Source organism: Anarrhichthys ocellatus, unplaced genomic scaffold (genome assembly GCF_004355925.1).
Source record: "Anarrhichthys ocellatus isolate YVR2014 unplaced genomic scaffold, GSC_Weel_1.0 scaffold20, whole genome shotgun sequence".
Taxonomy (NCBI): Eukaryota; Metazoa; Chordata; class Actinopteri; order Perciformes; family Anarhichadidae; genus Anarrhichthys; species Anarrhichthys ocellatus.
The window spans coordinates 3,053,300-3,078,711 of record NW_022280050.1 but is presented as its reverse complement, the minus strand read 5'-3'; the positions used below and the strand labels follow the sequence as shown (position 1 = coordinate 3,078,711).

Here is a 25,412-nt window from a genome sequence, read left to right as displayed (position 1 = left end):
CACACACACACACACACACACACACACACACACACACACACACACACCTCTTTAAAGTCTCACTGTGTACACACACAGCCCTGGAGTAAGAGACAAAAAGCAGGGGGAGATAGAAGGTGAGAGAGCAAGAGATGGAAGAGTCTCCTCTCAGTCCAGACAACAGGTCTCAGACGGAGGCAGAGGCCCACACACTGACTCACACGCTGTTAAATTGAATGTGTTAAATACCGTGTGTCTATGTTTGTGTGCGTGTTGCACAGAGTTAATGACAGACTTAATTGGTGCAAGCAAATATCCCCCCCACTGCTCCTCATTCCACATCTACTAATGGAAAGCCATCCACTCCCTGAAGACAGTCAGGGGAAATAGTGTTGGGATATATTTGATGAACATGAGCGTGCACACACACACACACACACACACGCACGCCGCCCCATATGCACATACCCATGCACTGTTTGGGTTGCTGAGATATGGAGCAGAAGCTGCAATGCAACAATAATAACTCATACTTCTATGTATTTCAATTTTCAATCCTTCAAACTCAGATTAATGTAGCGACAAATGCTTGAGACCTCCATCAATACTTGGCCCATAGCAAGAACATATATCTAGCTAATAACAACTTTAAAAATATCATATACATGCTAAATGGAAAACTTTATTGATTTACAGTAAAAATTTGGAAATGTAACCTGAAAGTTGCAGTATTTAGAATGGATGCTAATTAAACTTTTCCTATATTAACAATATCGTTTCTGGATTCACACACATGTACGCACAGATTTGCGTTCCCACATAATGAATAAATAGCGCACACAACTTGCATGCATGATGCTGAAGTTACTGCACAATAATTCATATAAAGCCAGATAGAGATTTTAAACTAAGAATCCGTTCAGCCTTACCGTATTGATGCTTGAACTATCCATAATATATAACTAATGCCGTTGCCTTTGTTCTGGTTTTAAAGTTCTACATAAATGAAAGGAAGCATGACTCTGCATCCGCATGGTTCATTTCTTCCCTCAAATTTTACTCAGGTGTTTGAGATTGGAAAATTGAAAAGCAAAGACCACGTAAGAGGTGCGCTCAGTAGAGTGCGCATCTCTGCCAGGTGTGTCTTCAAAGGACCACAGCTGTATTTTGTGATGGACTGAGCACAACCCACAATTGGCTGGCCTCTTGTCTAGACACTACTGGGTTGTAAGTCATCGTAACAACCCACTTCATTCAAACCCAATGAATTGACAGCAGCTGAGTTGTGGAGAGGTTCAGCAGTGTGTGTACTGATAGTTCAGTTAGCTGCTAGCGGTTAGCCAAACACATCATCCAAAACCACAAAAGTGAGCCACAGAGCAGCACTCACAGAGGTACGCAGCAGTGTGAGTGCTGGTAGTTCCGTTAGCTCTTGGCGAAACTGTTATCCTCCACTGTGGGTGCAGAGTAGTGGCTGGGGATCGGTGTCAGTCCGCAGGCAGTATAAAAAAAAGCAATAAAAGGTGTTTTGAGAAAGTCGGATTCATCGCAACCTCAAGAGGTTCTTAAGCATGCAGTCATAACTGGACACTCAAAATACTGTGCAGTTTGCTGCAGCAGAATGCAAGATTAGCTGTTGACAGACACAGAGTTGCACACTCACTCACTCATGCACGTATGCAAACGTTACCCATCGCATGATCTTCCTGGCGGAGATAATTGCAGTTCACGGAATACTGTGTTCAAGTGGTCATGTGGAGGAAAGTTGATATTGATGAGTTGTGAAGCTCACAGTAACATTACAGCAGGTAAAAGAAACCCTCACTGTATTTTAAAAAGTGCAACTGTTCTTTATCAAAGCCCATTTAAAACATGCAAATCTATTTATAACGGATCGACAAGCAATCTGAACACAATTACATGTACAACAGTATGACTCTTGGATGCTTACTCTGTGAGTTATTTTTACCCAGCCCCAAAAATAAAAGTGGGATTTATTCTCTGTTTGTCGCAAATGCCTGTAAGTAAAAAAAAGAGGGACATGAGTCCCAGACCGGATATGAATCCAGGATGCTGTCTGTGTGCAATCGCCCACTGCAAACACATGCAGAAATCTCAGGTTTCACTTTAATGTTTACAAGCTGGCCTTTGGCTTGTCTCCCCATGGAAAGCCGGTGGCGGCTGCAGCTGAGCCGACACAACAATTACCAAATCTGTCCACGTACAGTCCACTGCCTTTTCCGACCCCCGAATCCTCCAGTGGTACACATCCAGTCATCTGTGGAGGGGGAATGCCTTGTGACTTGCTTCCCCTGAGGTTTCTTCTATTTCTTTTCTTACTTACGATCTAAGTGTTCATGTTCGTTTTTTGAGTGCAGTTTGAGTCTATAAAGCCCTTTGAGACACTGTATGTGATGCTGGTGAACAGTAGATAATCTTGACTTCCTGTAAATAGGAAGTAAAAGTACCCATCGTGTTATCATCTTTGGCTGTGGCTCAGAAGGCAGAGCGGGTTGTCCCTTAATCACAAGTTTGGCTGGCTCCATATGTCAAAGTGTCCTTGAGCGAGACAACGAACCCCAAATTGTTTTATACCACTGCTTCTAATGCTTAGGATGGGGCTAAATGCAGAGGTCGAATTACATGTATGTATGTATGCATGTATGTGACAATATAAATCAAATTTAAGTTAGATGAGAAAATCAATATACTCTCGTGTTTGTATGGTAAATGGAGCCAGCAGGTGATTTGCTTAGCTTAGTATGAAGGCTAAAAGCAGGGGGAGACAAAAAAAATCAGCCGTTTAGCTTCTTTAATTAAGCATGTTTTCATCTTCTTCATACGCACAGATAAACACCTGCTGCTATTTATACACACACACACACACACACACACACACACACACACACACACACACATACACACACACAAAGAGAGAGAGACCCTTGTGCTTCAGGCTGCAAAATAAGGCATTCCCCATGGGTTTGTCTTACATGATACTTGCTGTCTCATTAGAGGCTGGACACTGTGAGTCCTGCAGCTCTGGCTCAGTCTCTGAGCTTTGAGTCCATCCTTGATTGTCTGCCTCTCAGACGGAAGAGACTTCTCAGGGAAAGCTCTCAAAGAAGCAGCTCCAACTGCGAGAAAAAGACAGCATCGATTCACTCAAGCTGTTGCACTTTGGAGCCAAAATTGGCCATGACACACCCGGAAAATCCCCATTCTTCACAATATTACACTTCACCTGCCATCTCCTCGGGGTGGCGGTTGATTAGTAACAAAAAAGCAAACATGGGGTAAAGTATTAGGGAACAACTTGTCCTATTTTTAAAATGTCAGTGGCATTTTCTGGTAGAAATATCCAAGTTTCCCTACCTTCCCTTCTCACCAGGTATAAATCTATGTGAAACATGAAATAAAGAATAGATTTTAACTGGCTCCCGAGATCCCATAGAGCTATTGTCAGCCTGGATTTACAAAATTAGACAAGTTGGGCTTTGCAGCCAGCCAGTGGCTGTCATATAAGACTAGGTGACTGTTGGTTGGAGCTATTTTGATGCTGTTCGCATGGTATTTACATCACACACCCTCCTGTCATGTCATGTTCGCAGCATGTCTCTCATGTGTGTATATGCACATCTTTATTTGTGTGTGTCTACGTGTATGAAGGGCTGTCTCCCTGATGTCCCATCATCCCAAATAATCATCCCATCGTCATGCGTGAGATGCGATTTCCTTTAAACAATAGCAGGCCAGCTCGCCTCACCGACCCCCAACCTCTAAGGCTGCGGCAGAGCAAACACTCACATGTGCACGCAGACACACACGTCCTCTCAGCTGGCATTAACAGCAACGCATGCGCAATTCAAATACGCACACAGCCTCCTACCCTCTGCCTCCATCAGGGCAGTGATGAGTCAGTCTCTTTATGTTGCTGCTCATTTAACTGCCTTCTAAGCGTACTTTAATAACTGGGGCCAACTGCTTGTCAGTGCTGCTGTTTTATCCTGAACTTAACTATCGGATAGGGGGCAAGACACAAACCAATACTAATGATTTCCCTGCCAAAAGAAAAAGGGATGTCACTGTGAATGCCACAGACCTGTCTTTAGCTGACATGAGTATAATTTAGTTGAAAAGGAAGACATGGAGAGTTTGGTTGGCCTACTTTGAGTGCCAGTGATAATTCAGCTGATTCCTTCCCTGCTAGCTAAACACAATCCATCACAGCAGTAGGCTGTCTGTTCAGATTTGTGTTGTATAAACTAGAACATAGCTACTATATTATGCTTATTTTTTTCAGATCCCTTACTAAAGTAAAAGTACCATTTAAAAATACTAAATTACAAGTTAAAGTCCAAAATTATTGGACTTTAAAAAAAAGTATTATCAGCATTAATGATGCATTAATGTGCATGCAGCATTTTACTGTCATAGCCGGTCATGGTGGATCTAGTTTGAAATACTTAGTCTTTGCTCTTTGATATTTAGTCTCTGGTCACTAAATAAAGAATACAGGTACATAGAACCTGTTTCTATTTAAATCTGCACATATATTGATGCAAAGCTTCCAATTTATTTTACCAATGATTTCCTTTATTCTCATATAACTGTTGTACATATTCTTTGAACTTTTAGCGAGCCATTTGGAAATGGATTAGCTACTTGTTGGAGACCCCTGGTGTAGATTCATTGATTACCCGTAATCTATTTTCACTCCCACACAAGTCTCACCACTTGAATTGACTTAATGATGGCCCTTAGCATTTTAACATTGTGCTATGGGAAGGTGACTCAGTGCAGCAGGTGTCCTTTCATGTTATTTCCAAGAGATCGAAATAAACATGCATTCAACTTGAAAAGGTTAAATGACAACTTTTCTCTTTTAATCAATCTCTGGTTGCTTTATAGTCATCAATTACACACACTGGGACATTCATGAAGCTACTTTCAGCTCAGCTTTTTATGCCTCCTCAACAAGAGGTGGATGAATGAATTTCATGAATTTATAAAAATAATGAACCATTACTACCATTAAGCATATTACAAGGATGTTATCATAAGTGGCTTTAATTGGTTACTCTTTTGAATTTGATAGCTGCTCATATAATTAAACATTTTCCTTTTATATACAGGGAGTAACTTAGTTCATTTGACAAGTTTTTTACCATCTTGGAAAAATGGGATCACTCCAACACTGAAACAGCAGAGAATACCTGTTAACCAAAGCATCTGAGGTGGAAGTGACAAACTAGGCTGCAGATAATGTGGTAAACCTTAAAAGATAAAATCATTAAATCATTAGAAATGCCACCTTGACATTTAATTATGTAAGCTCAGTAAAAGGTCCAAGATGTTCAATACACATGTGGTGTATTGGCAGTGATTGGAAGTCATAGTGTGGGACATGAAGTGTCCGTAGCTTATCTCTGGAAATGGAAAATGATTTTACTCTGTTACTGAAGCTGTAATAAACACTCTTTAGATACATGCCACATTTTTATTTAGTTACCAAATAAAAAAAATATGGGAAATATTTGTAGATATACATGCAACAAACTAATTTCATGCATCATGTAGTATATTGGTCATTCTTTTCTGCATTTCGTTGGGTAAAACTTTGTGCTGATTGAATCATAGTGATCAGTGGCAGGGCAAAGTCATGATTTCCACAGCTTAAGTCCTATCTGACTAATTACCACATTAGCATAGCCTCTAATAAGACTTGTGTGATGGACTCAAGTCATCCCAGGAGAGACAAAACCTAACATCCACCAGTCAGGCAAAGTGCACCTGGAGAGCTGCAGACATGAGCTGCAGACATAAGCCGCACTGCTCCAGAAACATGTCCTAAAAGCCTATCCTGGGAAATTATGGATGAAACTAGTGTGTCATGCCTCTGTTGCTTCTCGTGAGTGACCTCTCTGGCAGCAGTTAATGAGATAGTCAGTTTTGCTGAAGGGAGCAATATGCTAGATGGATCTACAGAGAAGGGTCATACGGCACATCAGGCAGCCAAGCAGATGAGTACCCGGCCTCCATCAGACACTAATCGCACCTCTACACGAGATGGATAGCTGCAAAAGATCCGTACTTTCAAGGCCAACTAGTCAGTGAGCTGTCAGAACAATAAGTCAATCTAAAGAAAAAAAAAGTTATTGTGAATACGTTTCAAAATAGGCTAACTTCCTCCACCGTTGTGTCTGTTGCACATATGTTTTCAAAGATGTGACAAGGAGAGAAAGCGAGGATGGACGACTTCTTATTGGAACGTATCCCGTAAACGGAACTGCACTGTTTACCCGGAGCTGTTCCTCGTCTGCACCACCTCTCCTCCGCTCACTGCGTGACAGAGCGAGGCAAAGATGCTATCTGCGGTTCGGTCTTGTCTTCTGCCAATTATCAGACTGTATCTGCAAGGTTTCAAGGTTCTGTTGGTGCAGCTGTTCAGCAGACCCTTCGGGTTGCCAGGTTGGTGCAACTAACGACATGGTGCACTTTCGTTGACTAGCGTTAAGTTAGTGTCGGCTGTCACCGTGGGGCAGTAAGAATGCTAGCTACGTTAGCTAAAGCTAGTTAGAAAGAAGTAAACACGGGGTGAAATAAAGGGTCGTTTTGTTTATTATCATTGCCGAATTATCCAGAACAGCTTAACGCCTCTTCCTCTTCTCAAAGTATCTTCTTGGAAGGCGTTTACGTTTGTCGCCGATTAATTGGGGTTAAATTTCCACTTTTTATAACGCAGTTTGGTAAACGGATAGAGCATTTTTATATCGGCTACAGTTCAATGAATACACATGAAGCACAGTGTATTTATGAAGTGCAGCGACTCAGAATTGTGCATTGAACAGATACTGTTCCATACATTAATTATATTGGAATATGTTGGTATTTTGTGTAATTGGATGTGATTTAAATTAACACTAGGTCAGCAGTCAGACACGCATTACAAATTATTGTGTGTTAAATTGGCACTAATTATGATTTAACATAATGCAAACTTCAACAGTATTTGCAAAAAAAAGAAGAAGCATGATGCACTCTGTTATCCATCATCGTGATGCATGTACTAAAACAAATGAGACAAAACCACCATGATGAACCCAAAGAAAAAGGTGGAATCAAGCTCAGGAAAAACACAAGTACGAGTCTATCTGAGTTCATCAGACCATCTACAGGTCTTACTGCAAGGACAAGGAGCAGCTTCCTTATCAAAATAACATCCTCCCTGATATCTGCGTGTCCTCTTCTGCCTCCGCCAGTGATGCCCAGACAAGATGGCAAGGTGGCCATAGTGACGGGAGGAGGCAAGGGAATCGGCTATGAGGCGGTCCGCCACATGGCCAAGCTGGGGGCACATGTTATCATAGGTACAGTATCAAGCACCTCACCGCCGACATGCAAACAGGACCAAGAACGGGCACACACACACACACACACACACACACACACACACACACACACACGTGATTGAAAGAGGTTGGGTTCCACCTGTTTACACTCAATTTTTATATTTGTAGTGCATTTCAAAATTACAAAGTGCCGTTTTAACACAGAGCGCACTTTGATAAATTAAGTGATTATTTTGAATTTGTATCGCATTTAAAAAAAAAAAAAAAAAGGAAATTATCACCAAATTGCATCCCGGGTCAGAGTCTCCTGTGCATCGCAGCGAACATGACGGAAAAATCTGTCAAAGCACGGATGGAAGAATTGAGCCTTGTCTCGTCACAGATAATGACGCCTCAATCACTGCTAAACCGGCTGAGATTAGTTTTGCCCGGTTGTTCGCCGCTAATACAGGGACGAGGAGGACAAAAAAAACTTTTCAGGCTGAGTAGAGGACAGCTAAGTGATGGTATGACTTTTAGAAAGTAACACTAAAGGGAGATGATTAATAACGGGATGTCTTTTCTTGTTGAGAGACAAGTTAGGTAAGGTTATGATAACTTTAAAGAGAGCAACGAGAAATTCTTAATTCATTACTTTTTCAAAATAACATCCAGAGAGTGGTCCCGATTACACAGGACACTCTACAGAATTGCTGTGGGTTTCGCAATTTTTGTTATTACAGTATCCATGTTGTTTGGGTTACTCAGCTTCTAAGCTATTCTTCTCCTTTATAATAAAGTGTCAGTCATATTAAAGGCATCCCCTGTGTGCCTGTTTTAAAAAAGCCTGTCGCTGTCACGAGATCCTTAATTAGTACGAGATGGTCAACAACGCATTCAGATGCCTGTGGAGAACTCGTTGATCCGCTCAAGGTTTGGAATAACATCAAAACTGTTTGTTTTCATCAAAAGAGAATATGTGAAGTTCCACTGTGAGATGATGCCAAGACTGTTTGAGCTCTGCTGGGATTAAAAGGCTGTTATCAAACCGAGTGTTAAATGCAAATTTAGGATTAAGAGAGGCTTTGTTTTTATTGCATAAAACAAGGTCTGGTGTTGTTCCATAAATTATTTAGTGATATTAACTCTCTGCAGATTAATGCAGTGCAACGGAGTCTTGTAAGGGAAGCATCTAAGTGAAACTCCCAAAATTGTACTGCGCACTGACACAGAAAAACAAAATGATCTGTATACAAAGTCTTAAGTATGAATTTTTAAACTTGGTAAAGATATGTTGAAGAAAAGGCAAGAGCGTTTATTTAATATTCATAAAGAAAGTTAACCAATAACCAAACGGAGGAGATTAATGACCCTTTAAAATGATCTGTGTAACCTGTTAAAATAATATCAACAGGTCTGAATTTATAGCTGCTACCATCGAAAGTTTGATACGAAAAACAGATAAAAACAAGACCATGTACTTGTACTTGTACTGTATATAGATTCAGCTCAATGCATTCCCATTGCCACTATGTCTATATATTTCTCTTCCTTCCTTGAAGTGCTATTGAGTACCTACTTATCAAGGCGATGCGATGCACTATCACTCACTCATCTTGTATCCCCCGAGCCACTCGCTAAAATGTGTCGATCACTGCACCTCCGATGTCTTCCCTGTCTTTCTCCTTAATGCTATGCAGTTCAAGACTCCGTCTGTGATCAGCGGTTCAGCTCCTGTTCACACACCTCAGCATTTTGTTGAGCCCTCTGAGTCGAGGCTCTGAAGTGAATTGTTTGGTGCACATTGATGAATCCGATTTAGAGATTTCAATGCATGCAGCAAAGGTCCCAACCCGGGGACTTAGTTTTTGCATAAATGTAAATATGAAAATATTATTAGAGTAACAACCCTGTGGAGGAAAAAACAACAGTGATTTGTCGAGCAAAATTTGGCAAACAACTGCACATCAGCCATTCAACTGATGTGTTACAGTGACAGGCCTAATGATAATCTGCCCAGCGGCATCTGAAGCTGTTTGTATCCTGATCAGTTACATCCGTAGTTTTCTCTGTGGTAGAACCACAACAGTGGTGCGATGCAGCTGTTTGGTTGTTTGTATTGTTGTGCGTTGTTCTTTTTGTCTGGAGGGTTTTTGGGGAATTATATTTTGAGGAAGTGCATTTTCATTTTCATCTTAAGATTTCTCTCAGCAACACTGGTGTGCAGCTGAGCAAACTGCCATTAGAATCTCCTCAAATGTACTGTAGTCCCGTGGGGCCTGATGTCGTCTCTGCTGCTTCCATTAAACTAACAGGATCAAGTTTTCCTCTTTATTCTCTGTTTGTAGTCCACAGTTACTTGGTTTGGTTTCAACTTAAGTCAATCATCAGGTCATCAGAATAAACCACAGACGACTATAAGACTTGTAGTCCTGCAGAGTGTTTCACAGCTAAACAGGGATTTCACATTTCATATTCTGTGGAAATAACCCTTAAAATGCATGACATCACTTACAGAAATGACAGAATGGTTGTAGATTAAGGTACCCATGTGAAAACCATATTCTATATTTACAATTATTGCAACTCCTGATTTGTCAAACAAACATTATCTTTTATATTTTTTGGGGGCATAAATAATGGCTTTTACTAATGCTTTTCTTCAATTTATTACATTTTTTCCCCAAAAGATAAGACAGCAGTGGGTTTGTGAATAAATTGTCAATTCTTCTTCTGTCAAACAGAAGAAGAATAAACAACCAATGGTTCTAAAGCAAATTCATGCAATACCTTTACTGGGACGTGCAGCAGAGAATAAGTAGAGAAACTTCATTTACTGAGTGTGTATTTCTTCCTACTGAGTATTCACAGGTCTTTAAAGGGACAATGTGTATGTTTTAGCGACATCTAGTGGTTTTTGGCAGGTTGCAACCAACTAAATACCCCTGAGCTCAGCCCCTCCCTTTCCAAGCATGTCGGAAAGCTACGGTGGCCTACAGGTGGGGATAGGTATCTTTAGATTTTAGTACAACTAGTACAACACCACTGCACAACAGTCTGAAAAATAAAATCTGAACTATAATAATCACTGTGGATTTCTGTCTGCGCAAAGAGGGAGTCAACAGAAAAATAAGACTGTTTTCCATTCAGTTCACGTCACAAGCTTCAAAACTTTGAAGAAAACTCTTTATTCATTCAGTGTGTGCACCGCAAAGACAATGTCAGAGTATCCTTGGAGACGGTTTAAGCAGAACATAAATGAGACTTGAGCCCTATGTGTGATTAACACACAAAGTCAATACATGGAGAACCTTTTAGGCGAGGTGTCCGTTGGATCATGCAGGACTGTGTGTGTGCATCTCCATTTCAAGTAGCCCCACCTCTTCAGATAATTCATAAAGTGAGAATATTTATGGTAAAGTGGAGTCCTCTCTTGAGAAGAAGTGGATACATATTTCAGGTGGAGTGCTTGCATAGTACTTGTGTGATGAGAGTATGCTTCGAAGCCTCAGCGCTGTCAAATACCAGTTGGATGTTAACCAGGATGCAATTGGGCTTGAAGGGGTTTTGAGTAGATTTTGAATTAAAATGGTGCCTTTTGGAGTGTTTTTAATATAAGATAATATGATTTGGAAAATGTAGTCTTTGCAGCTGCAAAATATGAATGGAATGAAGTGAATATACTAGAAGCATGTGAATTACAGCACGCATGCAAGTTGTGCATCGCAGCATAGCCATAGTTCCTTTACAAGAGAATGAAAATACATGAATGAAGGAAATGTGGAAGTTCAAACTTGACACAAATAGCAAATGTACAGTTTGAATGCCTTTCTTCTTGAGTCATTGAATATAATAAGCGCCACTTTTGAAAACAAAGAAGGAAACAATGCATCAGCTTTGTCATGGTTAAAAACAGGTACTAACCTAAATATACACAGACATGAGGTTAATATTCAACTTGTCACAGGTGCGAGTATAAAAGTACGAGGTGTATGTTTGGACTTTCTTACCTTTTTATCCATTTGTTCAGCTTAAGCAAGATTATTTAAGTCAATTAATTAGGTTACATTTTCAACCCCCAGCCCAAAATATTTGGTTGGCAAATTAACTCCTCGGGGCATTTTTTTAAAATCAGAGGCTATTTCAATGGAGAGCTTTGACCGAACGCATTCGTGCAGAAATGTGTATTTAATGAAATGCGGCGCTCTCAGTGACTGCTGGTCCATACGCAGAGATGCCTGTTGAAGAACAACTGTTTGTCAGAAGTTATTTAGTTTCGGTACTGTTTGTGTGACCCTTGCAACGCGTCAACCAGAGGAGCCACATCCTTCAGCCCAGCGCTAACCACAGTGCATCAGCCTAAATGATGCTGTGCCCTTGAAAAGGCCTGTGTGATAATCCAAGATTAATATATGTGTGTGTGTGTGTGTGTGTGTGTGTGTGTGTGTGTGTGTGTGTGTGCAGAGACAAAATTAGAGGGTGCATTTAGGCTTTTTGTGTGTATGATTTGGGGTAAAAGGAGAGTTTGCCTGCGTGTGTGTGTGTGTGTGTGTGTGTTTATGCAGTGTGTATGCAGTATGCAGCCAAGCTGCACATTTGAGAAGTGGGAACCAGCTAATGTTTGACTAATGTTTTGTCAATCAGTGTTTTTTCAGTTGATTTATGACTTAATTGACTAGCCTAATTGACCGCAATAATTTGTAGGAGGTCAGTTTATGAAGTTGTGTGTTTGTCGGTGCCCTTGTGCGATTAACTTGGAGCGGTTCTCTTGAAAACAAGGGTCAGTAAATTAGACAGCAGCGCTCAGTTTCTTTCATCTCCAAGTGTCTTTCTTATATTTTCATCCTGTGCAATATATATTCTTCTGTCTTTCATAGAGACAGTTTGTATGCAAACATCTGTAAACAGAAAACTCTGTGCTGAGTCATAGACTCTGTGCCTGTGTATTTCACCAGGCCATCTGAGCTTGTTAAAGATATTACCATACGTAATGTCTGATGTGTAAGTAACACACCGTATTGTCAAGCTTTTTATTAATACAGTACACCCATTGTAAGGTTAACGCACCTTATGTCATGTTAGTTATTTCTACTTTGATTGATATTTGGTGTGTGTGTTTTTTTCTGTACATGCTACTTTCAGTACTTACGGTCGCCTCCCTTTGAGACAAAAAATATTTACAACCAGGATCATGTTTTTTTTCACACCTATTTTGACATTGTATTAATCTGTGTTGTCTCCTTCTCTTCCAGGTGGGAGGGATGAGCAGGAGGGTCTGGTGGCCGTTAGAAGGATCTGTGAAGAGTACAAGGAAGCCAAAGGTAACATTGCAAAGATGTCTGAGAACGCACACACACACACACACACACACACACACACACGCATGCTTGTGCGTGTGTTTACTCGTTCTCGTTTGCCGCTGTTTGAAGATAAAGGGCAAAGCTGCGGCAGTGTGTCCCTCAGGCTTGTTTCTACAGTTTTTACTAGACACACACACACATAATTGCACACCTGCAGGTGTGTACACCCATACAGAGACACACAGCGCTTCCATGCTGGCCGTACAATGTCAGGAGTGTTGTTGATGCACAGTGAGGAAGGTGAAAGTACGAGAGAAAAGCCTCGGAACAGACGACGAGGGGAGATAAGTTAAGCGAAATGTTGAGAGGAGGGGTAGAGAGCGGAAGTGGAAGGAGACAGGGGGGGGGGGGGCATGATAAATGGGCAAATATAGGAAACTAGAAGAGGGAAAAGAAAGACGAGGTGGAGGGGAAATTGAGGTGCAGACGAGACAAACGAGATTTATTACTCCATTGACTAACGCTTACAGTGTTCTCTGTAACTCCCATGTTGAGAAATTGATTCGGCTGACCTTCACAGCACCATAAATTCCACCATCGTCTCATGACTAAGGAGACTCGTGACTTATTTTTTCCCCGTACCGAACGGCCTCGAGTCGGTATCACCTTGCAAGGCTCGTCAGCAGGTGTTTACCTCGGAGGATTTTTAAAGATTTGTACTAATTATTTATTATTACCAGCCACAATAGCATATAGCTGGTATTGTTTTCACCTTGTTGAGTCCGCGTGTGCGTCATCGTGGCAAAGGGTGGCCCTGGAGACACCTCGGGCTATTCTCATTTCTGGATTTTATGCCTCTTCGTCTCCTCGATCCTTCTGCTTGTGACCCGGAAATCAATCTCAGCGCTCCAACGTGAAGGATGTTAGGATTCACAAAATACATCTCGGGGAGCAAGGACGCTTGCCGCAGGAGTTGTAAGCAAGGATACACCGGTGTATCTTCTGCTAAAGTCTTTTCGGCACCCATTCATCCATCAGTTATCCTCCGCTCATCCGGGGCCGGGCAGGGTATTCCAGTCGTCCCTCAGTTTCTAGCTCTTCCTTGGGGACCCGGAGGCGAATCCCAGGCCAGACGAGGTGTATAATCCTGTCTGAGCATGTCTGAGCACCTCACCTCACCTCTAAGGCTGAGCACAGCCACCCTATGCAGGAAGCTCATCTTGGCTACTTGTAGCCACGATATGGTTCTTTCACCTAATGTTGACATTATTTATGCTAATGAGACAATGTTGTAGTACTGCACCAAGGTAATAGATGAATTTATGGACTTAGACTATAAGACAAATTAAAGCCATTTCCAGTTTTTATTAGCTCATTCTGCTAATGACCCCAATTACCCCACATGCAGTTCTTAGCAACCAAGCTTCATATAGTTTAAAGTTTAAAAGTGTAAAGTTTCATATAGGCTATATAGGAGTTTCCAGTGGGGAGCAGCAGAACGCCGGCTGCTCGGGTCCCTGCTTGTGTGTAAGTGCTGTCATGTACAGAGACAGCGGCCATGTAGCTGGTGTCATTGAATTCGATTTCCCCGGACGGGGCTATGGTGGAATTGATTACTTCTTTTGTAATTGGCAAGCACTGAGGCATAAGGGACAAGGGGGTGTCGATAGCCAGATGCTTGTGCACTGAATGAGAATGTGTTGGTGTGTGTGTGTGTGTTTGAATTAGACTGTAATGGATTCTCATTAGTATGTGAGGCAGGAGCTTTAAACATCTCTGTCCAAACGCCCTTTGGCATCCTTCCTCGTGTTTGCACATTTGTCTGTTATGAGAAATGGGAGACGGCTCATTGTAGCTGCAGAGGTGGTTCTTAAACTGGGAACTTCAATGTGTCACCAATGACAAAGAATTTAATTTCACGAGAAGCTTTTTGATTTTGGTTTTCATTGGAGTCACGTAATATTCTCAACTTTTCAGCGCGAGGTGCGGAGTCGCACCGCTCGTCAAAGTCACACCGGGCAGACAATCCAATCAAGCAAGAGGCGGGCTTTACTACTTTACCGCCGCCTTCCTGTTTGGATGCAGGTAGATGTGGTAGGGCAAGCGAGCTAGTTAGCATGTCGGGCTGTGAGCAGGCTTCAAAGTTTGTGAGAGGAAAAGAGGGTATTCATATTTCATGTTGTGATAGTTTTATGTAGGCTACAGTGAGCAAGGGAGAGAATGAGGGAGCGAGTGAGTGAGCGCATTATCCATTTTCCGTTAGTCACACATAATCTGTTGCGCATGCAGCCCTGCTCCATATGGTTCAACCATATAGAAGAAACCAGTCACTATAAAGTATGAATATTACAGGCATTTGTGTTGTTGAACAATCCTTTGCACCTGTTTGTATGTAAGTATATCTTTGTACATGTGAAGGTGTTTTGTCCCATTTGGTATCATGTTGTCGTGTATCGCCTTGTGTAACAAAGGTACTGTCCCTAGAAAACCCTGAGTACAATCCTGTGGAAATATGCTAATGCCTTCAGACTGCAAGTGGGCTTTAGTCAATGAGGCTTAAAGCATTTTACTTTAAATTATAAACACACACTAACACACAGGTTATTTTGGTATTTTCGCCAAAGGCAGCGCTGTCTGTCCACTAACTTTAGTCACGGTGCGCTTGAAAGTAACACTTTGTGCCTCAAACCATGGACCTAGATTACAGTGGGAAGCAAGGCAACCTGAGTGTGTGTGTGTGTGTGTGTGTGTGTGTGTTTGCCTGCTTAACACACATTACATTTTCTCTCGCTTAGGTAAGCCAGCTGTTCCCTTCCGACAAAAACTATTACCATTTTACCTAAGCTCTTTCACTCCAATCAACATCATTTTTGTCGCCTTTGTTTAGTTAACGCATAAAAGTAATTGAACTAAGTTGAACGTTTATAAAAGACTGACCTTGTCAGTGTGCGTTTCTACACCAACAGATATGTTTTTGTGCACATTACGACCATGACGTGGTGTACATTCATGTGTATTATTTCTGAGTGATTGCGTGTGTGTGTGTGTGTATACAACGTATGTATACGTGCGTGTTTATTTGTAGTAGTGCTATATTATTTGTGTGCGTGTAAGACAGCCTTACGATATATGCAGTGAGAGATTTACAGCTGTCTCGAATTTATCATTCCTTTAACACTACAAGCTGGAGTTGACTGGGCCTCCAGCCAGCCTCCTCTCTCCTGCGTCAGCTGAAAAATGTCTGTGGAGGCACTATGCCCAGACTTAATATTCTTAGATATCACTGTGTTTTTTTTTTTTTATCAGGCAGTTCAAATTGAAACCATTTACTCCCTTCTCACCCCATAAGAGGTGGTTTTGTAGGGGGGGGGGGGGCAGTCCATTCAACCAGCGTCATGTGTTTTTTAATCGTATTTTAGACAGTAGAGAGGTAGCAAGGTGTGATGCAAGGAAATTATAACATGCTTCAGATCACGGTGAGTTTATGACTTGACAGTCATCTTTTACAGAGTTGTGTTTACGGCAAAAATGAATAAAACTGATCTAGAAAACACGTCTGAAGATGATCAGTCTCATATGACCGCATTAGGACCGTCGTTTGATCTCTGACAGCAAAGAATTTGCCAAAAATAAATAGCACGTCAAGGTGTTAACAGTCCAGCGAAGAATTTTAATACTTAATTTAGTTTTAATTTGGCTTCATCATGTCTACTGTATTCACAATCGAGTCACACAACGCATGTTAAAGTCTGCTGTAGGAAGGTTTCGTTCAAATAGATTCAACTCAGAACTCTGTATTTTTTTAGGCTAAAACATGAATGCATGCACTGTAAACATTTAGTCCTTGCTTCTTATTATATAAGATTATTATCTTCATATAACTAATAAACATGTTTATTTTCATTTGTATTATTCGTTAGACCACTTTTACTTGCTCCCTCCTCTGTAGTTGTCGGCATGTTTTCGGTATAAACCGTTGAGGGATTCTCCGTTGGAACAAGCTTTTATTTTTTTATCTTGTTGACTGCTGTGGCTCTGATTGTGCACCGATGTGGCAGGAACCATTTCTAATCACATTTAGTGTTCAAAATTACAGACGCAATTGGATAACACTCTCGTGTCTGCTTTCCCGTCCACAAAGAGCAACCGGTTGAGACGCAAACACGGAGCTGTTTGTGTGGCAGAGGAAACGGAAAAGGGGAAGAGGACGGTGTTGGTCCACAAGCTCTGAAGCAGAGATAGAAATCGCTACTCTTCCATGAAACCGTCCTTTGACTTTCGCCCCCTTCAAGACTTCACGAGTCACAAATGTGACATGGTGCATTCAAGTGTCTTTGTTTGGAAGTAATGCCAAGAAGCACACTGTGTTGAAAATCTGTTGTATTGTAGGCAACAGTAACGTCGTTTAGTCCTTTTTCACTGCAGGCATTTTGACTGAAAAGCACAGGTGTTACTAAAAACATTAACGACGGCTCTGTTCTATTTATGTACCGTGATGAGCCATGAAGCAGCTAAATGGAATTCAGCCATTTCTTTTCCTACTTTTCCTACTTTGACATGACAAACCATATGTCTGTAATGAAATGATTAGAGGGACAGTGTGTGGGATTTGGTGGCATCTAGCTGTGTGGATTTCAACCAACTTAATACCCTTCCACTTACTCCTCCCTTTCCAAGACTGCAGTAACGTGATCCGTAAAATTATGGTAAGACTGTTCGCCTCGCTGAGGCCGTCCTTACCGTAATAACACTACTTTAGGAGCAACTACGGGAGCCTTTACGTAATGTAATAATGTGAAATGTTTGGTTTGTCCATTCTGGGCTACTGTAGAAACATGGCGGTGCAACACGGTGGACTCTCTGAAGAAGACCAGCTCCCTATGTAGATACTAAGGTCTCATACTAAGCTAAGGAAAACAGAACAATTCTTAGTTTCATGATTATACTCTAATGAAAACAAAGTTATGAATATTATTTTGGATCTCCAAAGTGCTGGCCCTTTACTGAACTGATGGAATTAATTAACTGTTCAGATTGGAAGTGGGATTTAATGCATTTTATCAAATCTGAATTCAGCATTTAAATTACTTATCAAACCTCAATCCTTTTAAGACCTTTCTGTGGCAGTTTGTGACACTGGTTGTTGAGAACGAAAAGGACAAAGATGTTTTGAAATCATGGCACTATAAATTTTGCAAGACCCGAGCCAAGTGTTTTTTTCCACTGGCCTTCAGCTGTCAAATAAAGTACTAAAATAGGTTTTAAGACCGTAATGAAATAGTGGAGAAGTGGCAAGGCATTATAAATATCCAGTCCAGAAGAAACTGACGATTTACCAACCTTCTCTAGGTTTACGTCAAACTTTAAATTACATTAACACGACCGACACGTCAGCTATGTACGGCACACTCAAATATATAATATTTATTTGTATTAACATTATTTATGGTTGTTGACATGGCTTCATACTCCACCTAAAGTAACATCATCAACTGGCATGCCTTTAGACATTTCTGCATTATTTCTACATCGCTTTTATTAAACCACTTTAACACTTTCAGTAAGAGACTCACACCAGCTTTCAAAATCAATTTAAAATAATTAACTAGCTGTTTAATTTGCAGTTCACAGTTTAATTTCAGTTAACAAGCAGCTGAAATGATAATAATGATGAAATGGAGACTGAATAGATCCGGTGGGTCTTAAACAGCATGTGTGTGTCTCTAATGTCAGCTCCTGTCATTGGTTTTAAATGATTCCCATGTAATAAAAACACAGTCCGTGTGTTTGAGTGAAGGAAGCTGAGCTTCATAGAGGATCCTGGGGTCTTAATTGAGGGCCGGCAGCAGCGGGCCCATGCCAGGTCGATGGCATGTCCCCCCCGCTGGGCTTTCTAGACATCACTGGGCTGTCTGAAAGGGCCCGGCCCCAAGGGAGCCCACTCGAGAGGAGAGGACTGACAGGCAGGACACACACACACACACACACACACATTTGCTTGCTGTTATACAAGCCAAATACACACAGACACACACTGAGATATAGTTGTGGTTGTCATTCAAATGCACACATTTGTTTTCGCTGCTTCTGTCTTTTCTTTTTTCTTCCTCTCTGTGTCTCTCTCTCTCTCTCTTGCAAACACACTCACACACACACACATGCACGCACACACACAGTCAGCATGAGGTGAGCGTCATGGCTTGGAGATAAGGCTGCTATCAGACCATCAGGAATGGCTGCGCTCTCGTCTGTCACAGAGGCTTTTTTCTCTATCAGCTCTCCTTGCTCAGTCTTCTTCCTGTCTTTGTCCGTTTATATTTGACCCTCTCCAAAGCTTACTGGCGTTATATAGGGAGGAACAATATGTCATTTTCCTGATGTTTGAAAGGCCCGGCCTTCTCTCTGTATCCTCTCATGTTTTAGTACTTTTTACCCAAACAGGATTTATCAAATACCAATAAAGTACTTCAACACGAAACAATGATATTTACATATTTGGGTCGGGTTCATGTCGATATGTTGATATCCCCGCTTTACATTGTCATCGTTGATCCCAGACTCACTGCTCTCTCTGATACGGTGAAATAGAATATTACCTCTGTCACCTCTCCATTGAGAGTTGAAGTGGAAAACCATGTCCCCGCTGAATATTATAATAACTCTTATGGTTTCCCCTACCGGCCTGAGGACAAACATAAAATGCAAACGTTGCACATATTGGCGAGCCTGAAATATGGCACAAGGGAACATCCTTCAGTAAGCTTTTTTTCTATGCTCAGATGTGTTTGTATTCTTACGCTGCATTGATATTGCTCTTAGATTTTTGGTGAGGGATTGGTAAGAAAATTATCAATTCCATATACAAAAAAACAAAAGTCACAAAAAGGACATGCAGTATTTACATTCTTATCATTTGTTTTTCTGGCAGAGAAGTGCTCGGAAATGAAAGCCTGTAGAGGAGGACGAAGAATGGAGATTTTAAGGCTGTCTTGATGAAAGGAGATTTAAATTTACTTTTTTAAGATTAGGAGTGACTCCGTAGTCAAGGAGCATGTTGGAGAAAGAGGGATGAACGCCTTCACTTTTATCTATCTCAACAGTATGAGGAAGACAGACAGAGTTAGTAAGGTTTGACGAACTGGCCGGAAAAGATAAAGAGTAAACGCTAAATCAGAATTGAATTTGCAAAACTCAATCTAGTACATTTTACAGTATGAATAAGATGACTTTACTTCTTTAGACGCACACAAACATGGTGCTGGAGTGGAAAAACTTGGACAACTCAATATGACACATTCTCCCAGAGTTGGAGCAGTGACATGAGGGACAGACACACCGGACAATTTACAGTAATCCCATATCGTTTATTGGCTAGTTAGGTCTCACTTCATCGCTGTCTTATTCTTCTGGAGGTATTTCAATACTAGTGCTGCTTGAACATTAAAACGCTTCATACGGTGCTAAGTAGATGTCCCCACAAGAAGTGTGTGTCTGTCAAGGTTTTGAAGTATCACAGTGTTCAGCATCCTCAAAGTAATTTCACTGCATACAGCACACAAACACACACACACTTACACGCTTACTCTTAAGCACACAGAGTCACTTTCACACTCTGATCATACCAGCTCCTGGGCATTGCTGTCCTACCTGTGTCTGATCAAACAATAGACCTGATATAACGGTGTGTTAAGCTCTGATGGGGCTCAGGAAGAAGTATTAGGTTTGAAATAATGTGCTGGTACAACTGAAGCAGAGCGCTGCCAGCATCGTAGTTTAAGAACCCGCCGAGCCTACTGTAAGAGATGATTAATACACTCTTTGATGTCTTACAGCAGAAATAATCCATTTACAATGGCTCTGACGTCTGTGTGTGTGTGTGTGTGTGTGTGTGTGTGTGTGTGTGTGTGTGTGTGTGTCCATTCCAGTGGAGTTCACCAAACTGGACCTCGCCTCTTTGCAGTCTGTCCGTCAATTTGTCCAGCGCTTCAAGGAGCGGGGCCTCCCGCTAAACCTTCTAGTCAACAATGGTGAGTGATGAGGATGTCAGTAGTGCATCTAGTATTCAGTGAGAGAAGTAGAAGTCTTCAACGAGATTAATTTAGATGCTGTTATCTGACTGAATTTAAAAGGATTTAAAGCATTGAAGCCACACACTTTTACATTCAGTATATTTCAAGTTCGACACAACCCGTCATCCCCAGACTGGATTTCTTTTCTTTGGTTAAATTCCATCAAAGTCAAAGCGCTCTCAATCCAAGCACGTAGTGTTGAGGCCACAGGTGTCCCCTTATTGGTGAGTCATCCACTGATGAGTCACTAAAGACAGATCACAGGTGTGATCACACATAATGAGTTCTGCAGACACATTAGAGACCCCTCTATTATATTATTAGAATAGCATTGACCAATTTAAGGCTGTTTGAACAGCATGGGCTCTTTTTACATTTTTTAGAATACATTCAACATCCAACACTGAAATGTATTTTTGTGTGCTTTAAATGCTTATGTGTGAGTGTGTTTGTGTGTGTGTGTCAAGCCGGTGTCATGCTGGTTCCTGAGGGTCGTACTGAAGATGGCTTTGAGCAGCACTTTGGCGTGAACTACCTAGGCCACTTCCTGTTGACCTGGCTGCTCCTGGACACACTGAAGGATTCTGGGAAATGTGGTTACTTCTCGCGCGTTGTCAACGTCTCCTCGTCAGCCCACCGCGTTGGCGAGATCGGACTAAATGATTTAAATAGCTGGTGGGCTTACACACACGCACACGTACACGCACACACACACACACGTTATCACAACCGTATCAAATTATATATTACAAAGCTGGCTTTTTTTAAAAAGAGTGGTATTTAAAGAACATTTAATCAGTAAAGGATAATTCCAGTTTATTTTGGACTTTTTTCAGTGATAATAACATTTGACCAAGTTAATTGATGAGATCTGGGATCACAGGGAAATCGGTCAGATGATTAGACAGGATGTAAACAAACTCCAATGAACAAAACCACAAAAATGATACCATAGGTGTACTAAACCAGAATGAACTGTTCATTTTTGTTTTGTTTTGCTTTGTTCTTAGAACATTTCAAATCCCATCACCTACGCCAGTGTCTAATTTTCTTGTTGGCATGAGAGGGCAACTGTTGGCGCCAGTTGGCTCAGTATCATTCCAGTTAGCTGTCCTGAAGCATTAGCAGCCTGAATATCTTCATTGTGTTACATTACCCTAGTGGTGGGCAAAGGCACATACCAGTGTGCCTAGCCTCTCACAATACATTAATACTAATTTAATTCAAGATTCTTTCCGTTATTAATGCCGTGCAAGGCTTTAGTGATGCCCTCAAGGGTGCTTGGAAGACGACTGGAAAAAAAGGAACTATCTGTATTCTCCCAAGTTTCCCACCAGTACTGCTACAAGGTATAGCTGTGACCAGATTTGACCTTAACAGTAATATGAAACCAAACTGTTTTAAGGGTGAGGTCCCTAATGTGTCTTGTTGCTAATTTGACAAACTTACCAACTGTAAAGGAAATACAATTAACAAAATTACAATCTGGAACTTCCTCAAGGGTGTATGAGATACTCAATGAGCTTTACACATATTCAATATTATATAATAGGGAGTCTGTGTATCAACGATCTAAACAATAATCAACAGATGTGTAAATCAATCCGATGATGGCAAAGTGATATTAAAATTACTTCTACAGACAAACGCCTAGACAAACAGCAGATGATAAAAAGAAAAAAAACAATACTTCAGTAGTGTCGTGCCGACTGCCTGGCAGGTGTGGAAACTGCAGATACTCTCCTTTCCTGTAGCACATCAGCGTGTTTACATCTGCAAATGCTGTTGCTGTTACTTTTATTGTTGGACTAGATCTCCCCAGTTGTAGATCTCTGTAAGTTGCTGGAGCTGTGGCTCGGCAGTCGAATGAGGTTGTCTGGTTTCAGATGCTTCACATCAATGACACTGTGCGTCCTTGTTCGCCTGTTTAGCCTGAGGGTCCAGAGAGGTCTCGTTAAGTTTCCACTGTAAGAAGAGCTTGGCCTTATTCAACAGGAAAAATACAACCTATTGTGGCAACATTTCAGTAGAATAAACTGAGAAAAACAACTCTTTAACTGCTCTTTTATCCTTGTTGTATTTAAACATAGTTTTAATGTAACAGTCTTACAGTATTTATTGGTTTCTCTCTCCTCAGCCAGTGTTATTCAGCCCACGCTGCTTACTGTCAAAGTAAGCTGGCCCAGCTGTTATTTAGTTCCCACCTCCACCAGGAGCTGCAGCGTGGAGGTTTCCCACTGAGTTCATGTGCTGTGGACCCCGGCATGGTGGATACTGCTCTCTATCGCCATCTCTGGACACCCCTAAGCCTGGTGCAGAGCGCCATCGCTCGCCTGCTTTTCAGGGTAAAACACAGTGCTATACTTTCATCTGCTTTACTTGCACAAGTCAGCAAAGCAGCTATGATATAAATATTAAAGTACACTTATAATACACTTATGATAAGAGCTAAAATAAACCAATGACTCACCACTTTCCCTCTCAACTCACAGTCCCTAACCCTTTATTTTGATTCAATTACTTAATCGTTACAAGATTTTGTTAAGGACTCCGAGGCTTTAATCTATTTCACTTTAAATCATTGATCCCTCAAGCTACACTTAACGCTGCTGGTTTCTGTTACTGAATGACTAGAGTGTAAATGTCTTGAAGGTAAAATGTTGTGTCTCAGTGTGCTTTCTCAACACAGACAATCAGTCATGCGCACACACACGCATACACAGTCTATCCACATCACTGAAAATGGAAGTGCTACTAACAATCAAGGCAGGCTGTTCACTGTGTGTTATATTTATAAAACATTTCTTGCTTAGCTTGAAGCGCTGGCCGCAGGCTGCTGTTAATGTCCCTGGGATTTAATGGAAGGAGACGTGCGTGCGCGTTTGAGCCCCAAAAAGGCAATTGTCACAGGCATTGGCCTCCGAGCACAACCCTCGGGATGGTTCTGCCCCACATGTGCAAAACACATTAATCACAGAAACTCATGCATGTTATCATTAACACGCACACACAGAAACACACAAAACTGTGTCTCTCCTGTTACAACACCTTTTTATGTAGAGCCGTAACATTTAGGTTCATTCAGAGCCAAAGGCGAGAAGATGAACAGAGAGAGTATTAAAAAGACAGAGAGAGAGAGAGTACTTTATTAACCCTAAATCACAAAGCAGACAACAAAAGGACAATCAACGAAGTAGATACAATATATATACACACACACACACACACACACACACACACACACACACACACACACACAAGATAAATAAAGACAAGTAGCTGCAAGGCATTGAGAATTGTGATGCTCTGAGGCAGCATGCTGCAATATATATTTGGAGGGAGTAGTCATCGTAATTACTGAGTATTGTTCGGTATCCTTTGCAAGTAAAGCATTAAACAACAAAATTATTAAAGACAAAATAATACTTGGGGCATACAGACATGTAAGAAACATACAAACATAGAAAAATAGACAGTCACGGCACGGGGATTTGGGCAGCAGTGGGTTCTCGATGTGGAGACACCTCTGGCTCAAATGGGAAGGGTTAGCTGTGCCTGCAGCCTGGCTCCCTTACACAGGTCAGAAAGTGTTATATCAGAACAAATCAGCATATTCTACTGAAAAAAAACATCTAGCTGATGTGAAACTTTTTCAAAGATGACCTGATTAGAGTCCAAGTGTCTGTCAAAACAATTTGTTTTTTTCAGTTTCTAATGAGTAAGTGTGGTCCTCTCTACTGAGAGACATGCTACAGCTAGAACAGTTAATCGTTGCATCAGCCTTCTTGTTCCAATTACCTTGCTGAATAACTTTATACTTAACACAATTGGACACTTATTTTCTATGCTTATATGTTTTAGATAGGTCTCGTTCCCACTTTGATCTTATATTCATGCAACGAAAAATGGTCATGACAAGAGTTTGGAAAGTTTGGAAAAGGTTCCTTTTGACGCTTACTGTCTCTCTGTTTTTATCAGCAGTGTCATTTTTGTATTTAAGATTGATTAATTAAGATGAATAGCTCTTTTTGCGTGAACAGACTTATGTTTTAATCAAGAACAGCCAAAGTCTGACCAGTTACTTCTGAAGCGTAATAAGCAATGAAATTAGTGGCCTGTTGTTTTTTTGTGGCCTGTTTTTTAAATTTATTTTCTTCTCACAAAAAGCGGTCGTTTATCGCGCTTTAACCGCTTCATGTGTGAACACAGCAACATGAATAATGTCGCGCAAGTTGTGTTTGCTAGTATCGTCACTTGTACCGAAGTAATAATTAATTCAGAGAAACAATTAAAATTCATGTTATGAAATATTGTACAACGCACACACACACACACACAGTGGCCCACACACAAAGTTTGCAAGTGTATTGTTGATGCTCGCAGGATGTGATCCCCTCTCTGCTCTGACACCTGCTCCTGGTCTCACAGCTGACACTGAGATCATTGTGAAAATGCATCAACACTAACACTCGCACACACGCTCACTTATGCACACACACACTCAGGCCAACACACTGAGCCATCTTTTCACTGACGCTAACATACAGCGACACCAGCCCTCCATTGGCATTCACTCACAAACACACACACACACAGACACGTTATTTGTTTTTTGCAGGTATAACTTGTTGTTGAACTTGTCATCCTGGAGTCACTTGAATTCTTTTTGATGTTTATTTATTTATTTGTGTGTGTGTGTGTGTGTGTGTGTGTGTGTGTGTGTGTGTGTGTGT

At 41.2% G+C, this 25,412-nt stretch overlaps 1 protein-coding gene across 3 annotated transcripts in view; it reads left to right on the top strand.

Moving 5' to 3' along the window:
- LOC116389572 (dehydrogenase/reductase SDR family member on chromosome X) overlaps window positions 1-25,412 on the top strand; it is a 36,397-nt gene that overhangs the window by 6,223 nt on the left and 4,762 nt on the right. The window contains exons 1-6 of one of the 3 annotated variants that reach the window (XM_031858347.1): window positions 4,132-6,450; window positions 7,242-7,349; window positions 12,563-12,631; window positions 20,536-20,637; window positions 21,147-21,354; window positions 22,817-23,024. In XM_031858347.1, the coding sequence (XP_031714207.1) occupies window positions 6,345-6,450; window positions 7,242-7,349; window positions 12,563-12,631; window positions 20,536-20,637; window positions 21,147-21,354; window positions 22,817-23,024 (801 nt within the window). In that variant the 5' untranslated portion in view covers window positions 4,132-6,344. Of the gene's footprint in view, window positions 1-4,131; window positions 7,350-12,562; window positions 12,632-20,535; window positions 20,638-21,146; window positions 21,355-22,816; window positions 23,025-25,412 lie in introns of those variants that run through there. The other 2 variants (XM_031858348.1, XM_031858345.1) reach the window with 2 other exon arrangements.